Raw genomic sequence first — 24,041 nt, forward strand, 5'->3', positions numbered from 1 at the left:
CCTGTATTGGTTCCCTTAACATACCCACACCTATTAGTCTGTTCATTAATCCCTCAGTTAAAACCCAGAGTGGGGGGCACCTGCTTCTTGCGGGTCCCTGATGAATGCAGGTGCCAGGCTGACAATCTGTAAGGATCACCGTGGCCGCCCCATGAAGAAAGGGATGGGCGGGACCAGAGAATGTGCAGGAGACCATGGAGGGAGCTACTGCAGACTCAGGTGGGTCAGGCCAGACCCCTTGCTCTCCACCTCCACGGTTCACTGGGCAGTGAAACCTTCTCTACATCCCGGGAAAGTGTGTGGGCGGGTGCCACCCACTTGGGCTCAGCTGATGCCCCAGAGCCAGCACAGGTGTTCAATACCGATTCAAGTAATGATTTAAACTTGAACAGACAGACCAAGAAGAAACAGATTCCTACCAATGGGTAGGTTTGACAGAAAAAGGCATTTCCTGGTGGAGAGGTTCTTCAAAGGCCACACAAACCAGGCAGCTTTTCCTCTGTGGGAAACCCTGTGGGCGTGGCCTTGCCTCCAGGCAGGTGGATGGATAAGACAACCTCGCCAGTCTCTCTACTCTCATTAAAGCCGTGTTCAGACTGTGCTTTACAGATGTGAATGGCTCTGCAACTTCTTCATTCAGGACGTGGCTGCTTATAGTGACAGATTTGGGCTCTTCCCATAGTCCTGATTCATGATTTTAAGAATTATGAAACTGCAAGCTGCCGAAGGTTTCTGGACAATCAGAACAGCTGGTCCCTCACTTCCCCAGCAGGAGGGATGGGGTTTCCCCAGCCCACAGGCTGCAGGGATGCTGGTGCGCTACGCAGAAAGTACGCACTTGAAGCGAGCGGGAAAGGGCGGCACCTCCTTATGCAGCCAGGAGATGGTGCGACCACCAGGTCACCTGGTCGCTGTAGCTCAGTATTTCTAGAACACTCACAATTATTTATTCAACAACTATCTTCTCAGGGCCTACAATGTTTGGGCCAGGCATGTGTCTAGCTGGCAAAGGCGTCTTTGCGGTCCTCTACATGGCAAGCGCCGGGCCAGCATAGACGTATGAAGGTGAGTATGACGTGGGGTTACCCTCGAAGGAGGCGAGAGTCACATCAACAGTTTGTTCCTACGGGGTGATGAATGCTGAGACAGAAACGTGTTTGGAGACACCGGGGCGGGGGGGACAGGGGAAGGTCAGTCTAGAGAGCCGCTGTGTGTGGGGAAGGAGAGGAGGGGAAGAAAGGGGTTGCAGGAGGGGCAGCTTTGGTTGTATCTCTAACATTTTCTTTCTTCAGAAATAAAGGGAGAGCTGAAGCAAATATGGCAAAATGTTAACATCTGTTAGATTTGGTGGTAGGCACATGGGTGTCTGTTATATTATCCTCTGTACTTTTCAGAATGTTTAAAACATTACATAATAAAAATATTTCAAATTAAACTGAAAAAAAAAACAAGAAAGCTTCGAGCGTCAGAAAAAAAGAGATCATTCTGGAAACCACGTGAAGGCCGGCCTGGAAAGGCAGGAGGTCAGCCGCAGGCTCCTGCGATAATCCAGGTAGGAGAGGGGAGCTCACAGTTAGGAGAAAGGGGAGAAAGGCCCACCCAGCAGCCCCCTGCTTCTGATGTGCTACAGGAGGGCTGTGTCCTTCTGCGTCTGTGTGTATGTGTGTGTGAGCTCGAGAACAACTCCATCTTTGCTCACCAGGGCTACCTTTGAGCTGCTGAGGAACATCGCCAGCATCTACGTAACCTCAGGCCCACATGGAGCCTGGAGGTGCAGGGCCTCGTAGCTGCTGCTCCATCCTGGGAACAAATGGGTGGGGGTGAGGGAGGGGGGCTGCAGGCCTGGACCTGGGCCATGTGAAGGCCCTGCCATGCGGTGTACTGGCTCCCAGCGGCCACTGGGCAACACATCTAGCCTGGTGGTCAAACAGCACATCCTGCATATTGGAATCCACCTCCCTTCTCTCACACATTTGGCCAAGAAGAAACTGGTAGATTCTGGCAATTCCACTGAGACCACCCAGTGTACCTACGCACATACCCTTTGGCCCAGTAACTCCATGCTCGGGACTTTATCTATCCCAGCTGTGTACTTGGACGCGTGTGCGATGACAGTCTAAACTAGGTTATGGAGACTTCTCTGGCAGTCCAGTGGTTAGGACTCAGTGCTTTCACTGCTGAGGGCCCGGGTTCAATCCCTGGTCAGGGAACTAAGATCCCACAAGCAGCACAGCATGGCCAAAACACAAAAACAAAAAACAAAACTCCCCCACAAAACTAGGTTATGCACTGCAGGGGGGGAGTGTAACAGCAGGCAACAGGAAACAACCCAAACGCCCATTGATAAGGGATGGGGGGAGGTTCTCAGGCATCCACGTGATGGGCTAATATGCAGTCATAGAGAAGGAAGAGGCACTTTAAGGACTGGTGTGCAAAGTTCTCAAAGGCTGTTGAGTGAAGAAATACAGGATGCAGAACAGTGTGTGGGATACGGTACCATGTGTGTTAAAAGGTGGAAAAGGAATACTTGTAAGCATTTGCCCGTATGGCCCGAAGGTATCAGGATACGTGAGAAATAGCTGATAGTAGTTGCCTCTGTGACAGGCAACAGGGTGGTTGGGGGTCAGAGGTGAGAGGCCAGAGAGCTTTCCATTTGTCCTTTGGGGGCCAGCCACGCCCCCAGGTGAGAACTGGTGCTTTGGGAGGAGGCTGAATGGGTCTGAGGCTTGTGTCACTTCTTGATCTGCGAACTAAGAGAAGCCTCAGCTCTGCCTCCCGAGGGGGGCCCCTGCCTGCCCTGTCTCCATCCTTCCGTATTCCGATCTTCCTGTGCCTCTCAGCCCATGCGCCCTGTGCCCAGGCACAGCTGGTGGTCTTACTCTAGGATGGGCACGTGACCCCAAGCAGGTCAATGAGCCTCAATCCTGGGGCTTCTTTTCCCGGGAAAGGAAAGCTGTCTTTTTGCTGGATTTGCAGCTGGGAAGATGTTAAGCTTGGAGCTGCCAGCAAACGAAGTAACAGGGAAGTGGAGCACATCCGGCTAGGCCTGAACGTGTCATTTATGAGAACCAACGTACATAACTGCCTTTTTGAGGTGGGTTTTCTGTCACTTGCAAGCAAAAGATTCCAGGCAAATACAAATCCCTGATGGTTTGCTTATCGAAACTGGGGTGACATGCCCCTTTCTGGTTAAGAATCACTCTCTCAGAAGGTGTGGGAAGGTGTGAACAGAGCTCCCCTACTGAAGCACAAACAAGAAACGCAGGAGGCAGCCCACCTGGGCCAGCTGTCCCCCCACTCTCTCTCTGCCGCAAGCTGTCCCCACTCTCTCTCTCTCTGCCGCACGCTGCCCGGATGTTGGAAACCAGCTTTTGTGGTCTCCGGTGCATGCAGGGGTAGGGTGCAGGCGCATACCTGTAGCAGACGCTATCGGTGCAGGGCTTGTGGACTCGGACAATGATGAAGACGTGCTGAAAGTGGGAGCGGATGTTCTTGGGGGTGAAAGGCAGCGCCCCGGGCTCCTGGAAGATGATCGTCACGATGTCGTTTCCTATGTGCCTCTTCCTTAGTAGCTGGTAAACGGCGGGGAGAGGAAAACGTCATGGTCGGCTCAAGGCTCACAATCCACCCTGTCACCTCCCTGCCGTCTCCTTCAGTGCTCCCCCTCGCTCACTCTGCTCCAGCCACACTGGCCTCCTGCTGCCCCTCAAACACTCCAGAGACATTTCCTCCTCAAGGCCCCTGCCCTGACTCTTCCCGCTGCCTGGAACGTTCTTCCCCCAGATCCCCACATGGCTCACTCCCGCCCTCCCTCCTTTCAGGTCTTGGCTGAAATGTCACCCTCCCACAAGGCCTTTGCTGACTGTCTTATCCATGATGTCACCCCCTCTGCTTTTCTGCCTTTATTACTTAACACTCGTTGACACTTAGCGTAGAGCGGCTTCCCCTCTTCCTTTTGTTTCTTGTCTGTCTTTTCCCACTACCATATCAGCTCCGTGAGAACAAGGGTTTTGTCTGCTTTGTTTGCTGCCCCCTGCTGTATCCTCAGTGCCTAGAGCAGAGCCTGGCACACAGCAGCTGCTCAAGAAACATCTCTTGGAGAAGAGCATGGGCTGGCGGCTTTCGACTTGCTCAAGGCCATGCTCACAGACGATGGCAGAGTCAGACCCGAGACCACTGGCAGGGCCCATCCCTGCTGCCGCCCCTTCTCGGACACCTGAGTTGAGAAGGCTGGGGCAGCAGCTTCAGACCAGCCCACAGGAGCCGTGTCCTTTCTCCCCTGCCTGTCACGGTCTCTGAGAAAAACTCTGTCATCTTTGTAGGCGATGATGTACTCACGACATTTTACTTGTTTGCTGAAATTATATTGTTCTTATTTGTACAAGTTTAGTCTTCATGTAACTGTTAGGAATCCCCATTGGCCACGTGAGGTCCGCAGATGGGAGACACATGTAGCTCTACATGAGGTTGCCCGTGGTGTGAAATCCAGTCACACAGAGTGGCACAACTCACACTGTTGAACTCTTAGCTCTTTGTGTGTGTTTTGCACTGGATTAAATTAAATTGCTAGATAAAGTACCCATTTACTGTGGCCGGCCCTGTACTAGGCATTTTACATCCACAACTGAAAGCTGCAATCTCGTTTCATCTTTTTAAATTTTTATTTATTTATTTTGGGGCTGCACTGGGTCTTCTTTGCTGCATGCGGGCTCAGTAGTTGTGGCTCGCCGGCTCTCGAGCGCAGGCTCAGTAGTTGTGGTGCACGGGCTTAGCTGCTCCACGGCATGTGGGATCCTCCCGGACCAGGGATAGAACCCGTGTCCCCTGCATTGGCAGGCGGATTCTTAACAACCGCGCCACCAGGGAAGTCCTCGTTTCATCTTTACAACAAGGCTGTGAGTCATTAACTCATCCTACCTCCTTTTACCGATGAGAAAAGTTAGGTTCCCGGGGGTTAAACGTCTTGCCCTAAGTCACACAGTCATGGAGGGAAACAGCCAGGATTTGAACCCGCTTCTGCTGGACTCCACAACCCAAGCTTTGCCCACCATGCCTCCCAGACGTCCAGGAGTAGGTTTCTGTCTGCTTCCTGTGCGCCTCTCATGTCGGGCCCTAACTCAAGCCCCAGTTTCATGCATGAGTACAGGGTCCTCTCCTAATGACCCTGAGACATGGGTGCTACCATTCCGCCCATTTTACAGAGGAGGGATCTGAGGCTCAGGGAGGTGAGATTACACAGCTAGGAAGTGGCAGAGAAAGAACTCCAACCCAGGCCTAATGACAGCAATGCTCTTACAGCTGCTATTAGGTGAACCTTCTGAAATCACCGATATTTGACCATTTTCGGCCAGTAAAATCTACAACATCACCTGTACCAATGGAAAAAAATATATACACTAAACCATAAGTCTGTGGGGTTTCTGTTCATTAGAAACTGCTCCCGGACAGAGCATGCATGGCGTGTCCAGGTGAGGAGGCTCCTGGTGGTGGGCGTCAGCTGTTGCACCCACCTAGCACCTCCTCCTCTTCCTTCTGGCAGCCGTGTCCATCCCCTTTGGGAAAGCACCTCCCTGATCTCTGTCAACGTTTCAAGCTGAGCTGACCTCACTCGCCCTCTCTAGGGGTGGGCATGTCCTTCAGGCTTGGCCAGTCAGCCCATTCCATCCCTGCCCTGGGCCTGGCAAGTGAGTGGTCCAATGAGATTCATTCCTGAAACGTTTCTGGGACTTCTGCAAGGCACAGCTCTCTTTCTCCCGTGGTAGCAAAGCTGGTGGGATGTAAGGCGAGGGCTGCTGGGGGGCGACTCTGCACTACTTGGGAAGATCTGTGAATAAGGCCACTACGAAGAAAAGCAGAGGCGAGAAATGCAAAGAATTCCTAACATTCTTTGAGCTCCTGGATCCAGCCATACCTGAAGCCAGCCCTCTCCCAGTACTTGAGAATTACCTAACCTAGTAAATCCCATTTTTCGCTTTTGCCAGTTTGATTTGTGCTTCTATCACTTGCAGTCGAAATAATGTTGACTGATTCACTTTTTTTTTTTCCATAGGATCCCTGATGACTCAAGAGACTCTTGAGGGGAGTTGGGGTAGAAGGATGGCCAAGGAAACAGAAGAAAACTGACAGTGAATGACACCTGACCTAGTCGCCAAGCCCCAGGTGATAAGACCGTGATGCAGAGGGTCTCCAGGGCCAAAGGCCTCCACGTGCTGCACAGGATGGTGCCAGGGGAGCCAGTGCCGGGCAGGCAGCCAGCTAACAGCTGTGGGGAGGGAGAGCACCACGGCTTCAGCTGTGCACCCACTGGAAGTCACTTGGGGCCCCCACCCTGGGCCCCACTGACCTGCTGCCTGTTGTTGGGGGTGTAAGGGAGCAGGGTGGAGACATGGAACATGATCTCATAGTCCTGGTACGTCGTGTAGAGGGAGTGGGTTCCCGTGGAGTCAGCTGAAACAGAAACACCAGTTAGCACCACGCCTCCAAAACCCCTGGGCTCCTGCCATATCCCACATGCCATCTGTGTTAGTTTTTTTTTTTTTTTGCGGTACGCGGGCCTCTCACTGTTGTGGCCTCTCCCGTTGCGGAGCAGAGGCTCCAGACGCGCAGGCTCAGCGGCCATGGCTCACGGGCCCAGCCGCTCCGCGGCATGTGGGATCTTCCCGGACCGGGGCACGAACCCGTGTCCCCTGCATCAGCAGGCGGACTCTCAACCACTGCACCACCAGGGAAGCCCTGTGTTAGTTTTTAACTCGATGTTTTCACTTAACTCCACCCTTTAAAATCCAGTAAATTTAGATAAAAAGGAAGCCATACATTAAGCACCCACCAGACTGGTAAACATTTAAGAGTCTGACAGTGCCAAGGGTTGGTGGGGATGTGGGGCAACTGGAACCTTCTGTGTGGCTGGTCAGGTGGTACAACCACTTTGGAAAACTCTTTAGTAAGATCGACTGAACCTGCAGATAGGCTTAATTGATGACCCAGCACTTCATCTCCTAGGATCACAGCCTAGAGAAATTGTACACAGATGCCCCGGAATACGGGTACAAGTATCCTCCAAATGTTAGTCCAAGGAATAGATAAACAGTTCATAATGTGGAAAAGTACACGGCCGTGAAAAGAAATGAGTCACAGCCACCACATGGGCAAATCCCACGAATACAATGGCCAGACACAAAGGAGCACACACCGTATGATTCCATTCACATTATGTTGTCAAACAGGCAAAGTGAATTATATTATTTAGAGATGCATACGAAGATGGCAAAACTATGACGAAAAGAAGGAAATGATAATCGTACGAGTCAGAATACTGTTCATCTCTAATGGGGGGGAGTTATGACCAGGGAGAAACACCTGATTAGGGGCTCTAATGGGGGAAACTGAGGCACAGGGAGGGAGGGACTTGCCCAAGGTCACACACACTTCAGTCAGTGGTGGCGTCTGGACTGGAACTCAGGCTATCTGACTCCAGAGTGTTTCCTTAACAGTATTCAAGGCTGCCTCTTATGAGTTTCAAAATTCTCATAGGAAACAGACCAAAATCCCTAATCTTTAGCCCTAAAGGTCCTGCATGGTAAGGCCCCCGCCTGCCTCCCTCACTTCCTCCTTCACATTAATTCCCTGAACAACAGCCTTTAGACCTCAGGGCTTTTGCACGTGCTGTTCTTTCTCCCTGGAACGCACTTCCTGCTCCCTCTCTGCCTATTTTATTCCAACCCATCCCTCTCAGGTCACATGCCATGTTCTTGAGGCCCAGCCCCCACATGAGGCTGGGTTCCCCATATTTGCTCGTATCATCTTGAACTGCTCCTTCCTGCCCAGGGAGGACAGCCAGGGGGTTGTTTTTGCTGGATGCGTGAGTGAACCCACAAACCGCACTACAAGTAACTCCAGGGTGTCACACTCACCCCTGGAAGCCTACTCCTTGGCCTTCTTGAGCACTGAGGTCCACCAGCTTTATTTAACTGTAGGTGCAGGGGAAACAGCAGTAAAACAGACCGAGGAATCCCTATTCTTGTGGGCTTCCATTCTAGGGGAGAAGCTGTGACAGGTGAGGTCACTGAAGCCTTGGTTGGCCAGTGCCAGAGCCAGGTGACCTCCAGGTGGCTGTGAGGCCAAGGCAGCCCTGCCTGTTAGTTGGGGACACTGGCCAGGAGCACCGTATTCCCTGGGGTCCTTGTGCACACTGGGCACCATGCAGGTGTCTGTGGCTATGACCCCTCAGGACGTCTCCCAGCGCACATGTGCACAGGATCTCAGAGGACGTGTCTAGGAGCGCAAGGGCTGACACACAAAGCAAGTGAGTCTTCAGACTCTACCAGAACATGAGGTACTGCTGTCCAGAGTGGCTGCACTGCCCGCACTCCCACCAATGGAGTCCTCGAGCTCCCGCTGCCCGGAGTCCTCACCTGGGTATCACCAGGCCTTTGGGCCTTAGCTCACGGGATGAGGGTGCGGTTGGGACTCACCCTGCTCCCCCCCCGCAAGGCCACCCGCCACTGCCACTTACTCTTGACGTCCAGCTGGGCGGCGTACTTGGTGAAGCCCTTCAGGCAGACCTTCTCTCCGATGAGGGAGAGGAACTCCTCAAAGGCCGGCCCGGCCTCCTCGTTGTTGTACATCTCCTCCTCCGAGCTCTGGCCAGCCTTGCAGTAGAGGATGCCCACTTTGTGTTTCCGGCAGAGCTGCGGAGGCGAGAGCGGCATCAGCGAGGCAGGCCAGGCAGAATGGAGGGGGGCATGGAACAAAGCAGGCTCTCTCGGGCGCGGAGCCCAGGGAGCTGCCGGGGTCACACAGGAATTCAGTGCTACAGCCGGAGAAGAAAAAAGGCATGGGGGCACGTCCCAGTTGTCCCTCTCCCACCCTGCCATTCCAGGGAGGCACAACAAGGTGCTGGTGCCGCCATTCTCATGCTTTCTACAAGAGGGCCGAGGGCGGCTGGCGACGCCATTCTTTCAAGGGAAAGACCTTGGCCGGCTTCCCACAGTAGGTGGACCGGACCTGGCTAAGGTTCTGCAAAAGGAAATTCTGGAGGACTCAGTCTAGTCGACATTGTTTTTTAGGGGGTGAGCCCTTGATAACCATGTTTTTTCTTTTTTTAATTAATTAATTTTATTTATTTATTTTTGGTGCGTTGGGTCTTCGTTGCTGTGCGCGGACTTTCTCTAGTTGCGGCGAGCGGGGGCTACTCTTTGTTGCGGTGCGTGGGCTTCTCACTGTGGTGGCTTCTCTCTTTGCACAGCACAGGCTCTAGGAGCGTGGGCTTCAGTAGTTGTGGCTCGTGGGCTCAGTAGTTGTGGCTCAAGGGCTCTACAGTGCAGGCTCAGTAGTTGTGGCGCATGGGCTTAGTTGCTCCGCGGCATGTGGGATCCTCCCGGACCAGAGCTCGAACCCGTGTCCCCTGCGTTGGCAGGCAGATTCTTATCATTGTGCCACCAGGAAAGTCCTCCATGTTTTTTTTATGTATCCCTGATTCCTCTGTTCACTGGTGACTGGACCATCGACAGTCATGTGACCTAAGTGTGGGCCAGTCAGAGGCTCTACTGGGGCTGAGAGTCAGCTAACTGGGGCCTGCATGTGCCTACAATCCTAACAGTAATTCTGTGAGCTGTGGGAGGGCCAGAGAAGCAGAGGGAGGCAGTGTGCAGGGAGGGAGATGGAGCACGCACACACACACGGGAACCTGGTGGCTGTTTTGTTCCTAGACTATTTCCCTCCTAAGACCCAGTCACATTCCGGCTCTTGGCACCCCTAGAATTTGATAGGAGACCACTCCTTTTACTGGAACTAACCTGACTGGGTTTCTGTTCTTTGGAGAAAAAAACGAGTGACCGAGACAGAAGGAGGTACCGGGAGTGGGGCTGCAGGCTGCTGCCCCAGTGTGCCCCCACCCCCCTCCCTGGGCCCCGGCTCACCCCTTGCTCGTCGAGCTTCAGCAGCTGCTCCGTCACCTTGGGAGTGTTGAGAGCCAGCCGCAGGCAGTGGATGTTGAGCTCGGGGATGACATATTCCAGGGCGTCCTTCAGGGGCAGGCCCCGCCCTGTCCCATGCTTCATAGCTGTGGGTGTGGCGTCCTCCAGGATGGAGCCACGCAGGGTGGTGAGCTGCTCGAGGAAGAGGAGGGAAGGTTAGGAGGCTCTCAGGACTCGGGAAGGGATGAGAGCACATGCGGGTGTCCTGTTCTCAAAGCGACATGTGGGATGGTTAGTAGCCTGGGCTCTGCCAGAAAGCACTAGGTCTGGACCAACTTGAACTTGCTGCCTCCTGGCTGTGTGTTCTTGACCAAGTGACTGCCTATCTGTGAGCCTCAGCTTCCAAGGACTGTTGGGAGAACTAAATGAGATGGTGGATGGAACATCCTTCATTTGTTCAACGAATGATGAAAGAAGAAAGACCCCTGTCTTCCTGGAGCTGACGTGCGGGTGAGGAGATGGATTATGTCAGGTAATAAGAGGTATAATGGATAAAACAAGCTCCACAATGTAGACACTCAAACAAACACTCTTACTGTCATTATCAGAAATAATATTATGTGTACACTTATTACCATAAGCTCTTATGTAAAACACCTGCCTGCCCTGGACACTGGTACCATCTTGGATCTTGAATTGTGACACTGGTTTTCAACCTGGTTTCCTAATAAAATCACCACCAGTGGTTCTGATTCGGCTGGTCTGTGGTGGGGCCCAGACATGTATGTATACACGCACGTATATATGTATACACACACGTATGTACGTATACACACACTTACATACTTGTATATTTGTATACTTACACACACACACACACTCACTCACTCTCTCTCTCTGTCTCTCTTTGTTTTTCTTTTATTTTTTTTGTGGTATGCGGGCCTCTCACCGTTGTGGCCTCTCCAGTTGCGGAGCACAGGCTCCAGACGCGCAGGCCCAGCGGCCATGGCTCACGAGCCCAGCCGCTCAGCGGCATGTGGGATCTTCCCGGACCGGGACACAAACCCGTGTCTCCTGCATCGGCAGGCGGACTCCCAAACACTGTGCCACCAGGGAAGCCCCTCTCTGTCTCTTTTAATACTACTCAGGTGATTCTGATGTGAAGCCAGGGTTGAAAACCTGAGTCAAGCCAATCATGACCATCTCGTTCCTCTTACGCAGATGTTGCTTTCCAAGTTTTTCCTATAGTTGGCTACATGACTAGTTCCAGGCAATGAGATGGGATGGAATTCAGCTTGGGGAGGACGTCTAGGGCAGATTTTCTTCCCTGGTAAAAGGAAAGCCCCTTTCCACCTGCCCATTTTTTCTAAGGACACTGGTATAAGGATAAGATGTTTGGAGCTGTGGAAGCCATCTTGTGATCGTAAGTAAAGAGACAACAACAAAAATTACACAGAAGTCATGTCCTGCCACTGCCTACCCCCAGACTTCTTGTTAGATAATGAAAATAACCCCGTATTTGTTTTAGCTATTGTTAGTCATGTTTTCTGTTACTTTGCAGACAACGCAACTTCTAACAGATACATCTTAATGACGAGTCACATTTATGAAGGCATGGTTCACTGCACTGTATCCCAGGAATGATAGCAGCTATCTAGGTATAGGTCTGTTCAGGGGGGATTTTACTATCTCCATTTTACAGATAAGAAGACTGAAGCTCTAAGAGGTTAGGTGCCTTAGCCAAGGTCACCACAGCTAAGTGGCTGAACCAGGATTCCAACCCAGGTCTGACGTCTCCAAAGCTCATGATTTTTCTCTTTGAAATATTTTTTTAACTGTGAAATATAATTCATATACAGAAAAGTATACAACACATATAAGTACAGCTCAAGGAATGATCACAGAGTGAATACCTAGGTATCACCACCCAGACCAAGAAACACATTACTAGACTCCGGAAACACTTTTGTGCCCCTTCCCACCTCCCTAATGGCAACCCTATCCTGACTTTTCACACCAGAATTTATTTCTGCCTGCTTCTGAGCTTCATGTCGCTTGTATTCTTTTCTATCTGGCTTCCTTCTCTCAATGCTATGGATGTGAGATACGACCATGCTGCAGTAAGAGGCTGACGTTTTTACCCCAATGGATTTAATCCATCCTACTGCTGACGAGCACGGAAACTGCTTCCAGCGTTTGACAACTGTGAGCAGTGCTGTTAGGAACATTCACGGAAGCATCTCCTAGTGCACATGGACACATTTTCGTCTGGGTTTATACCTAGGAGAGAAATTGCTGAGTCACCAGGCATGTTAATCTTCAATTTTACTGAACTGCCAAATCGTTTTCCAAGTGGCTGTACCAATTTACACCCCGCCAGCCCCGTCTGAGAGCCCCTGCTGCTTCCCGTCCTCACTATCACTAGCGCAGGCTTCCATCTACGCTGTGCTGCCGGCCGCCAGGCTCCGCTGTGCTCTGGGTGAGGCACGGCAGCTCCAGCACCACAGCAAGATGACTCCCTAGTCTGCAGTAGAACAGGGAAAAAAATCCTCCCCCAAGGGGATTGCTGTCAGCACCCAAAATACACTTGGGGCTATGGTTTAAAGACTAGGGAGGATCAGCGTTAACTGGAAAAACACGCTCACCCCGAAAAGTCAACAGATGCAAGAGGTGGCAAAAATGACGTGTCACGACACTGCCTCTAAGCAGACGGCCTAACCCTGCCGAACAGGACCTGGGCAAGAGGCATGCGTGTTAGGAACGAATGATCTCATGGCTGGGAGTTCCCAGTTCTGGCTTTGGGAATTAATAAACAAACCTCTCTTAGGATAAGCTGGATACTCTTGAAATACATCACAAAAAACTGTGATGTGGATGCTCTGCCCTGCCAATCTGGGTGGCCCTGGGATTGTGAACTTCGATGAATGCACCAACGGGATCAGCGCCTTTCTATCCTGCTGACACTGCCCCACAGTGCCCTCTGCTGGGGCCAAGAGACAGCGTGGACCAGAAATCCTCATCCTCTTCCAACACTCGAGACAGGTGGCCTACCGTCACATTTTTGGCTCTGAAGACTTGACCAAAAGCCACTACTTGAAAAGCTCCCAGCTTTTCCTTCTCTGCTGGCGATAATAAGTAGGGCACTGGCAGGCTGCAACGTGTGGCCACCTCTGCTCTCCACCTGGTCCTGTCCACCATCATGTCCTACCTGGACTGTGACAGCAGCCTTTTCCCGGTCTCCTTGCACCTGCCCCGCCACCACCCCACGCCGGTCCATTCTTCCCGCAGCAGCTTGAGTCAGATGGTGTCTCTCCTCTGTGCAGAACCTGCCGACAGCGTTCCATCTCTCTCCCAATAAAATCTACACTCGCAGGACTTCCCTGGTGGTCCAGTGGTAAAGAATCCACCTTACAATGCAGGGGACGTGGGTTCGATCCCTGGTCAGGGAACTAAGATCCCACATGCCACGGGGCAACTAAGCCCACATGCCACAACTACTGAGCTTGCATGCCTCAACCAGAGAGCCCGCCTGCCGCAAACTACAGAGCCCACGTGCTCTGGAGCCTGTGCGCCACAACTACAGAGCCCATGTGCCCTAGAACCCACACACAACTAGAGAAGAGAAAAGCCCGCACGTCGCATTGAAAGATCCTGCATGCCTCAACGAACATCCCGCGTGCTGCAACTAAAACCCGACATGGCCAAAAGAAAAATTAAAAAAAAAAAAAAACCCTTGCCTTAAAACAAAACCAAATAAAACTACACTCGCTGCTCAGGCTGCGAGACCCTGTGTGCTCTGACCCTTGATGACATCTGGCATCATCTCACTGAGCTGTGAAAGGGATTCAGGGCCACATCAGCAAGGAGGTTCCCATCGGCACAGGTTGTTCTCCACCAGCTACCGACTCAGATGCATCCCTGCCTTCCCCTGTGCTGCGTCCACCCTCCAAGAGCTCTTCCTGGGAGGTCACTTGGGAGTCAGTCTGCCTCGGTTCAAATCCCAGCTCTCCCCCTTCTCTAGCTGTGTGACTTCTGGGCAAGCTGCTGAATTTCTCTGTGCCTCTTCCCTTATCTATAAAATGGGGAATAACGGTGCCTGTCACAAAGGGTTATAAAGATTCAAGAAGATAATCCATGTACGGTGCTTTTCCACCACTGTATCTGGCATACAGCGAGCACTCAATGTATGTGTTAGCCATTATCACATTACACACGTCGGATGTTTTTACACAAAGCCATATGTGTAGTTAAAAATTTAAAGAAAAGTTAACCTTAATAGGAAGCTACAGTTTGTTTCTCCCCCCACTTAACAGTATGCTTTGGAGATTACATCACACCATCATCGGTGCCTACTGAACACAAGTGAGGTCCCAAATGAGGTTCGCTACTACACTTGCTTTTTACGCTTAATACAAGATTCTTCCTTTTCTGCTTTGTATACATATATACTGTTTAAATTCTTAATGAGTGACTGTTACTTTTTCAATAAAGAAAGAAAAAAAAAATCTAAACCTCTAACCCTCACAAAACTAAGGCTTGTCAAAAACTCATATCTGGGGCCAAAGGGAACCCACCGAGCCTGCTGGGCCAAAGAATCCCCGGCTAGTTGGCATTCCTTGTGTTCTGCCGGCCAGGGGCTCAGGACAGGGCAGCCCTGGCCTGGAGTTTGTCCTGTCCAGGCTCAGGGTGGGTGGGGCTGATGTTTCGGCGTGTGGTCCTGAAGCCCAGCTCCAGTCTGTTCCCGCCCCAGCGGGAGGCTCAGAGCTGCCAACACTCCCATTCCATCTGCTGGGAGATGTGAGCCCACTCGGTCTGCTTGGCGGCCGGGGGCGGCCATCTGGGGCAGGCCAGCCGGCTGGCTTGGAAAACAGCCTGGGCCCTTCGCTCTGGCCCCCATGCCTTGGTTAACCGGAGCCCGAGATGTGTGTGTCGACAGGAGAAGGGCAGAACTCTGACCATAAGCTGAACCTTCACTCCCCAGAAAGGCCCTCTGACCTTTCGGGAAACAGTGACAACACGACAGCAGCGTCATCACAGTATCTGCCACTCAGAGCACTCACCACCCTGCAGCCTTGTGCTATACCACCTCGTGCGTGCCGGTCCAGGAGAACCTTCCCGCCTTTCCAGGACACAAGGAACAAACGGTACGAAGTCTACTTTACAGATGAAGAAACTGAGGCATCCAGGGGTAAAGCCATCTGCCTAAGCTCACAAGGCTGGTGAGTGGCAGAGCCCAACCAAACCCCAAGCTGTCTGTTCCCAGAGCCAGAATACAAACTCAGCCCCACAGGGAGTGGTGAGTGGTTAAGAGCACGGGCTGGGGACACAGGCAGTCTGGGTTCATATCCTGGCTCTGCCACTGGGGGACCCTCACGAGTGACAGCCCTAGGCCTCAAGAGTCCTCATCTGTAGAATGGGGGGAATGGGACCCACATCATGGGACTACTGAGAGAATCTGAAGGGTCAATGCATATAAAACACTCGGAAGAGTGCCTGGCAGGAATATGTGCTAAAAGTGTTAGCTATTCTTATTACTACTGTCATTACTACTTTTGGGTTATGTGACTCTCTGCCTCCATGGCAGGAAGGGCCTTAGAAAGGGGCAAGGCAAACCTTGTTGGCCACTGCCCCTACCTCCAGATGACAGGATGACGAGGTCCTCAGGCCTTAGTGCCCAACAGGCGGCTCTGCAAGGGGCTGGGGCCAGGACTGAGTACACGTGTGGCCTGCATGTGTGCGAGGGGCAGAGAAAGGCCTGCTTGTGGCCATGAACCTCACGGTGGGCCAAAAGTCAACAGGGCTGACTGAATGTGACAAGGGGACAGGAAACTGAGACCTCTCCCAACGGCTATCCTCACTGGGCTCTCCCCAAGTGCCAGGCCCAGCACTGCCTATTTTATATGGGCAACCTCACCAAGCCCACACTATGGTCCTGTGAGAGTGGGATTCCCATGGGGGAAACAGAGGCTCTGAGAGAAGAAGCCACGTGCCCAAGGTTTCACAGCTGCTGAGTGACCGTGCCAGACCTGGTCCTGCCTCAGGACCTTTGCACTGTATGTTCCCTGGGTCTGGAACACTCTTCCAGATGTCCACATGGCTCCTCTCATCTTCTTCAGGTCTTTTACTCAAATGTTCCCTTCCGAGTGACACCTCCCTTGACAATCCTGTCTAAAAATCTTACCACCCCTGCACTTATCTCTCTCCTTGCTTTACTTTCCACCTTGTCATCATGTACCACGTAGTATAATTTACAAGAGTATCTACGTATTGTCTGCCTCCCCAGCAAAAATGCAGTCCCATGAGCATCTCTGCTGCCTTATTTACACTGTTTCCTCAGCGTCCAGCACAGTGTTGGCCGGTGGTGGTGCTGAGTGAATCTCCGTGGAGTGGATGAACCCCAGGCCTGTGCCCCTGAGCTGCGAAGGCCCTGTGCCCAGCCTGGGGTGGATCAGAGGCTAGTGTGTGGGCGCTGGGCGTGGGAAGTGAACGGAAGCAGGAACGAGCCAGGAATGGCACCAAGCCAGTTTCCAACCTACTGAATAGGAACCACAGCAAAGTGAGTGAATATACATAATCGGTGTAGAAAATGCCTGACACACAGTGTTGAATAAATCTGCAATGTAACAGCAGCTGTAATATTATTGATTAGTATATGATGGCTGTTATCATTTCACCTGGCAGCTCCCCACATGTCATACAACACTTGGATACAGTGTGAGCTGTCACCTCACATTCTGCCCTGGTGTTCATCCGGCCAGAAAGGTGAGGAGAGGGAAGGAGGAGGGTGCTGGGGAGACTCAGGGGCCGGTGACCACCTGTGATCTGGGGCACAAAGTTTTTGGGGCTGCCTCCCCTACGCTGCCATCTGTGTCATCTCATTCCCCCTCAGCGGGAAGGTCTTCGCGAGGGGATGCGGCTACGGCCCTTGGTGCAGCATCTGCCGGCCTGGATGAGGTCCAGGATCGGCCGGCCCCACATCCAAACTCCCTGGCAGTGCCTGCCTGTTGGGCTCCCATGTCTGTGCAAAAGCCCAGGCCCAAGGGGGATGGGGTGATGCAGGGGTGAGGGAGATCCATTTGGGGGGCCTGCCCAGCTGATGATTGCTCCTTTTCTGAAAAGGTCTTCCTCGGAGGTCTTTTGGAAGTCTCTATCATTTCTACTGGCCTAGCTCCCCACCTTTTGCTAAGGAACCGCCCCCCTACCACCACCTGTGGGTGGCTCTGACAGAGCTGTCGATCACAGTGCCCAGCCCGGCCCCTGGACCCAGGGTGGAGCACATGTCCTAGATCTAGACAGAGTCCTCTATCATCCCTGAGAACAGTGACTGGCCCAGGCTTGTGATCCAAGCAGAGCCAATCAGAGTCCTTCCCAGAGATTCAGCAGATAAGAACGTGGAGGAGAAAGTATAAAGATGGAAAAGATTTGAGCAGCCGGTCCCCATTTTCCCATGACATGGAGAGAGCTTGTTGGTAGCAGGAGAGGATGACATTCACAATGCAAAAAGCAGCAGAGCCAGCTGAGCAGGAGAGATAAGGAGGCAGAGTTCTGGTGACATCATTTGAGTGCCTGGGTCCAGCTATGCCTGAAGCCATTCCTACCCCTGGATCTGCAGTTATATAAACCAATGAGTTCTACTTCTGGCTTAAACCAGATAGAAGTAGATTTCTGCCACTTACAACTTAAGAGTCCTAATCGAGCAGGGTGCCCCCAATAGGCCTTGTTCCCTAGCCACAGCTGACATTTATTCCAAGGGAAGACCTCTGACCAAGCCACGACAACGGGATCCTCTATTCTGAATGAAAGTAGGCAGGCTGGGCCTGTTTTGAGCTGATCAACATCAACGGCAGTGCCTGCTGCTGAGATTCCCCAATTCCTGCCCTGCCCGAGACTTGCTGCCTTAGTTCTCCTTTCCACTCTGCAGGGCATCTCACAATCCTGAAAGAATCCCCTATATCTCTCCCTTTATTTTTTATACTCATCACAGTTAATCTTTTGCAAATGTCAGAATCTTGGGCTCTGCAGTCAGACACACTGGATTCCAATCCTGGCCACTTAGTCACTGATTTCAGACATGTTTCTGAGTCTCAGTCTTCCCTTCTGTAAAATGGGGAGACTGACAGGATTGTTCTCCTGAGGCTGTTGGAAGGATTATGAGTTGAAACAGGGGAAGCACTTACCCACAGAACCTGGCACAGAGTAAGGGCTCGTAGATGTGAGTGGCTGTGATTTATGTAATAATAACAATAGCAACGGGACCTACCTCGCGGGTCCGGAAGATGATCCTGTACTGGTACTGAGGCCCGTGGTCCTTGTGGTCCTCCAGCTTCTCCCGCTTGATGCTCACGGCCACTGGTCCCAGCTTCTCGTCCACGCCAAAGTAATTGGCATGCTCTGAGAGGGAAGAGCAGGTGAGCTCAGAGTCAGCTCTCTGGGAAGGAGGGGTGACGTCCCACGGCGGGCCTGCTGAGAGGACAGCCGGGGAAGGCTCTTGTGCAACCCGTAAAGAGCTCTTGTGCAGGCTCTTGGGATCCTGGTCACACAAACCTCACGGCTGGTCACGATCACACTCAATGCAGAGACCGTTAAGAGGTTAAAGCCCACCTTCCTATACCCCACAGAAATTTCCTGAGTCTCAGCGCTCTCATCTGGGAAATGGGGGGCCCTCACGCTACCCATGATTCATAGAGCCGATGTGAGAGTGAAACGAGGCTACGAACCAAAAACGCTTAGTGCAGCGCGTGCCATGTCATAAACCTAGCTTCACTGTGATTATCCCATATTTGCAAATGTTCAGTAGCTTAGCTGCCAATTAGCCCTCGTGAAGTGGTTAGATTCTAGTCTAGAGAGGCTTTTGCCCGGCTGAAATCGGGCCCTGGACTCATTAGATGTGTGGCCCAAGTCGCTTGATGGCATTCTCATCTGTACAACGGTGTCAGGAAGGATGGACCCCTCTCTCAGCCGCTTGTAAGGACTAAATAGGTTAATAAGCATGGAGCACTCAGCACAGGGCCGGGCACAGAGTAAGCACATGAGATGTGTTGGCTAGTACTACCCCCAGGGCATGATGTTTGTCACAGAAAAGGACCATGATTCCAGTCCCCAAGCGTCACCTTTATCTAACCATATTTCTATAGACGTAGGAAACTTAAACACTACTCTCTTTCTCCTTATGGTGACAGAGACTTTACCAAGTCATGGAGGAAGTCTCCTGTTCTCTCCCCAAAATGACAGCTGTCTCCCCTTTTTAAAAAAACATGCTGCTGTCTTATAATCCTTCCAGGCAAACAGTTCTAACTGATATATAACCCAAGTATCTCCTGCTTGTGGTAGATGCCTACCAGCAGTCTGTCTTAAGTCCATGAAGTCAGCAGCTACGCACTGCCAGAAACTCCTTCCCACCCCAGCGCTCTCAACATTTAAATGTTGGTTCCTATTCTCATAAGATGCTCTTGGTGAATCAAAGGCTTATCTAAGGCTCAAATGTGTGTTAATTAATGGTCCCAATAAGAACAGCACCTGCAGTGGCTTAAACAATCTCCCCAGCTGGTCAGAGAACAGAATAAGTGTGCTCCACAGATATCAGTTCATTCCTGAAACAGCTGCAGGATCTGTTTTGTTTTCCGCCAATGCATACCCAGTACCTTGCGGTCTTAGCCTAGAATAGGCAATCGATAAACACTGACCAATGACTAACTTATTTATGAGTTTCCAGGGCTACAAAGAAATCATTTTTTTAAAGAAAAGCTTCTTTTTAATGCTCCATGATAAGTACTCACTATCTGCCTGATGAAGAACTGTTTTGATGTACAATCTTATTTGATCCTAACCACAGTCCTTCCGTGTAGGTACTCCTACGTGCAAGTTGAAAAGAACGTGTTCTCTGTTGGTTAGGTAGAAAATTAATATAATATAAATGCAAAACCAGGTTTCAAATCCTCTCAGCCTTACTTTCTGGCTACTAGATTCGTCAATTTCAAAGAGCGACCCTGTCAACTTCTCCCATGGGTTGTGGATGTGTTCACGTCTCCCTGTCGCTGTATTAGTTTTTTATTTATATACCCCTCAAACAGGTTGCCAGGTATACAAAGGTTCACAACTATTACAGTTTCTTGGTAAATTTTTAAAAGGTCAATAAGAAATGGCCCTTTTGGTTCTTCTAACAAAGCTTTTAGTCTTGAAATCTATTTTGTGTGATACTGATGCCACCTCACCAGTTTTCTCTTGGTTAGTGACTGTCTGAACTTCTTTATTCATCCCTTAATTTTCAGTCTCTGTGTCATTTTGTTTCTGGGCGTGTGATGCTGCTACAATCATCTCTGTTCCTCACATGAGGACATGGAGTCCAAGGGGTAAAATGTGTCACGTAGCTAATAAGCTATGAAAAAGACAGCCCAAACGCAGGGCTGTCGGACTCCAACACTGGTGGACCTCCAGAGACTGTACTCTGGACGATCTAGTTGACATTTGTTGTATTTGACTAGGATACTGCTTTAAAAATTTTTTTTAACTAGTTGCTGTGGACTACTGGCTGCCTATCCATTACCTATTCTTCCCTTCTTTCATTTTAAGAGAAACCCTCTGTTCTTGGAGGAAGAAAAGAGAGGGGTTATGTCTACCTAAAAACTAACATTTCCCAGCCTGCCTTGCAGACAGGTGTGGCCAATAACCAGAAGCAGTTGGCTGGGACTTCTGAAAATGTTCTTTACAAGGGGCTGACTTGAAAAAAAAAAAAAAAGGTAGGGGTGCTGACTTGACATTTTGCCCGAATCCTTTCCTCCTTTTCTTTGCCTGGAAACATGGATGGGATGGCTGGAACTCCAGCAGCCATCTTGGACCAGGAGACCACCCTGAGGGCTCAGAGGCCATGCACTAAGGCTGGCATTCCACTGTTTCTGAGGAGTAACCATACCAGTCCTGGGCTACACATCTCCAGACTTCTTTATGTGAGACAAATAAACTTCTATGTTGTTTTAAGCCTGTTACTATATCAATTCAATTCTGAATTGATATAGGAGAATCCATACTAAAAAAATCTGAATTTCAGGAGAATCTAGAAAAATTGGAAAGGCTGGCAACACTGAGCTTGTCTATACTTCCTGATGACAACAGTGAGCTGGAGCTGAGCAGGAGCTGCCCTTTGTGCAGCCCCTACCTGGTTTGCTTCCCTCTATTGTCTCCTAACTGGTCCCCGAGGCTGCCTGGGTTTGTGGTCTCCGCACTATGCTTTGCTGCCTCCTAGGATTGCCTCATCACTAATGAACTTAACCATGTGTGATGCCTGTGTTAACACCCTCCAAACATCAACAGCTCCGCCGTCAAAGGGAATCCAGAACCTGCCAGCTTCTTCCCCCCTCCTAGGCTCCCCTAGACCTCCCTATCATCACCTCCTGCCTGGACCATTGCAGCAGCCTCCTCCTCGGTCTCCCAGCTCCCCCTGCCCCCACAGCCTGTTCTCTAGAGGGAGGCTGAGAATACCTGAGTCAGATCAAGGCCCTCTCCTGCTTAGAACTTCCCTGCGGCCCCATCTCACTCAAGGTAAAAGTGAGAGTCCTCACTGTGGCTCACAAAGTCCCACATGATCTGCCCCTGTCACCTGTCTCAGCTCCTTCCACTCTCCCTCAGTCACTCTGTCCCAGCAACACTGGCCTCCATCCTATTCCTCCAGTGTTCCAGGACTATTGCACTTGTTTCCCGTGTCAGGAACACTGTCCTCAATCTCCACAAGCCTCCCTCCCTCACCTCCTTCACCTCAGTACTCAAAGGGCACTCACTAGGAGGCCCTCCCTGACCATTCCCTACTGAAAATGCAACTCCCAGCACTGACACTGTTTCCCTCTTCCCTGCTTTACTTTTCTCCACCACACTTACCACTCACCACACCTTAGATAGTTTACATCTTTATCTAGTTTTATTGTTTGTCTTACCCCACTAAGACACTAGGAAGACAAGGTTTTTGTTTCAAGCTGGTCAATACTGTATCCCCCAGCTCTAGAAAGTGCCCTGGCACATAGCTGACCCAAGCACATATTTGCTAAGTTAATGCATATCTACTGTTTCATGTAGCTCAAGGTTTTAAAGTGCTACCCATGTGTCATGAGGCTGGACTCCCTGCATCCTCACAGCCCCTCTCTGAGGGAGTTCTTGTGTCCTTCTGCACCCTCGGTGCCCAGGGAAGGGCCTGGCAGCGAATGAATGAGCAGTGACAGTCTCAGAGACCAGGTGCTGCCCACCTGTCAGCCCCCACCTCACCTTTGCCCACGAAGTAGTCCTGGTAGTAGCGGGCGCCCAGGTCCACGTGCTCGATGCTGTACTGCCGTGGGCGACTCTGCGTCCTCTGCTGTTCCTTGGGCACCTCCAGCACCGAGATGCTGGCGTTGGTGCGGTAGGCGCTCAGGGCGGGCTCCGGAGGGCGGCCCTCTCCGCCGCCCCCACCGCTGCTGCCCGTGGAGCCCGCGGCCGCCCGGGAGAAGCTCACGTTGCGCTCGCACTCACCGCCGATCTCGTTGCGGAAGTGCGGGCAGCTGAGCAGCAGGTCGTTGCTGTTGTCGTCGCCGAGGTCCTGCTCCAGGTTCTCCTTGCAGTTCAAGTCCTCCGTGCTGGTGAAGGCGGGGTCCAGGCCGCCGAGGCTGTGGGCCCGCGACACCGTGAGGGATGCCATGGCCGAGGCGGCCGAGGCCCCGGTGGTCGTGTTCCGCCGCTGGGCCGTGGACGCCCGGTTGGCGGCCGCCTCGTTGAGGTCGAACAGCATACTCTGCACGTCGAAATGGGCGAAGCTCTTCTGGCAGACCCACGGCCTGCTGGCCTCCGGGGGGCTCCGGCCGTCCTCGGCCTCCCCGGGGCACCGGGCCGCTTCGCCATCGGCTTTACTGCTCCGCAGCTTCCGGAAGATGGACGAGTCCACCGCATCCCCACCGCCCAGGCCCCGCGTGGACTTCTTCCGGGCCTTCTCCTTCTCCTTCATGGGCTGCAGTGGCAACAGGCCGTCCTTGGCGGGCTGCCCGTTGCGGGCGTCCCCCTTGGCTCCACTGCCACCCCCCGCGACGTGTCGGCCGGGATCGGCCCGCAGGAGCTCAGTGAGGCTCGGGGCACCCCGGGCCTCGGGCTGCTCGCTGCGGAACTCATTGAGGATGTCGAAGAAGCTCTGCTCGGGCACGCCCTGCACGTCGATGGAGGACGTGCTCCCATACTCGCGGAACAGCGGCAGCGCCCCCGTGTGCCGGGCGCCCCGGGGCTCCGCCGCGTCCTCCAGGTCGCACTCGCTGAGGGTGATCTCGCTGCTGCTGCGGTGCCGCAGCGGGAGGAAGGCCCTGCCGGGGGACCGGGGCCACCCGTCCTGGAACTCCACATCCTTAGACCTTCTCCTGGAGAGTCGGTGGAAGGCTTTGGACCCTGAGGAAGCCGGGGTGCTGGTGGGGGTCTGTCCGTTCTGTACGCTTCTCATGGAATGGGCCACCTTTGTGGCCTTTGTGCCATCTGTGTCCTGTGAGGGGCTGGGGTTGTTCTGTTCTCTCAGAGCCTCCCGCTTGGGTGGCCAGTCGGCCACTCTTGCCCGCACGCCCATCTTGGGCACCGCGGGGGTGGTGGGACTGGGGCGGGTGGTGGCACTGGCCGCGCTCTCACCCACAGGCTGGGGCATGCTGCCGTTCTGGACCCAGAATCCCATGGGAGCGTAGTCCCCTGTGTGCGAGCCGGGGAGGACATCGGCTGCCCTGGTCCCACAGCTGACGGCCAGGTCCACACCATCGTTGGGAATGGGCCGATAGGTGGCCATAGTCCACGGGCACTGGAGTGCTACTGGCCCCTGAAAGCTATAGACTAACTTTATGGGGTCCCCTGGCCCTCAGCCATTGTTCAGGGCCACCAGTCCCAGGATGAAGGATTCTGGCCCCTGAAGCCTTTCGGGAAGGTTGTGAGCCTGTGGAGTCCAGTTCTCCACCATCGCTGTGGACAACTGAGCCAGGACAACCTCACGAGGCAGGTGCTGTCCCGGGGCCTCCAGACTGAGTGGCTCAGCAGGGCCGAGCAAGCAGCAGGTGTGCGCGAGGGCTGGCAGGCTGCAGGGGTGCCTTCCCTGCCATGCTGAAAAGGGAGAAAAGGCAAAGGTGAGATGTGATGTTATACTGCTCC

At 52.5% G+C, this 24,041-nt stretch overlaps 1 protein-coding gene across 1 annotated transcript in view; it reads right to left on the reverse strand.

Annotated features, from left to right (window-relative positions):
* Positions 1–23,685, reverse strand: part of SIPA1L3 (signal induced proliferation associated 1 like 3) — a 94,863-nt gene extending 71,178 nt beyond the window's left edge. Inside the window, exons 1-6 of the mRNA XM_065898587.1 lie at positions 22,164–23,685; positions 18,175–18,305; positions 9,918–10,106; positions 8,513–8,687; positions 6,344–6,447; positions 3,415–3,572 (exon numbers count right to left, since the gene is read on the reverse strand). Of these exons, the coding sequence (XP_065754659.1) occupies positions 3,415–3,572; positions 6,344–6,447; positions 8,513–8,687; positions 9,918–10,106; positions 18,175–18,305; positions 22,164–23,685 (2,279 nt within the window). The remainder of the gene's footprint in view (positions 1–3,414; positions 3,573–6,343; positions 6,448–8,512; positions 8,688–9,917; positions 10,107–18,174; positions 18,306–22,163) is intronic.
* Positions 23,686–24,041: the final 356 nt, after the last annotated feature.

Source organism: Phocoena phocoena, chromosome 20, assembly GCF_963924675.1.
Source record: "Phocoena phocoena chromosome 20, mPhoPho1.1, whole genome shotgun sequence".
In the NCBI taxonomy this organism is placed as follows: Eukaryota; Metazoa; Chordata; class Mammalia; order Artiodactyla; family Phocoenidae; genus Phocoena; species Phocoena phocoena.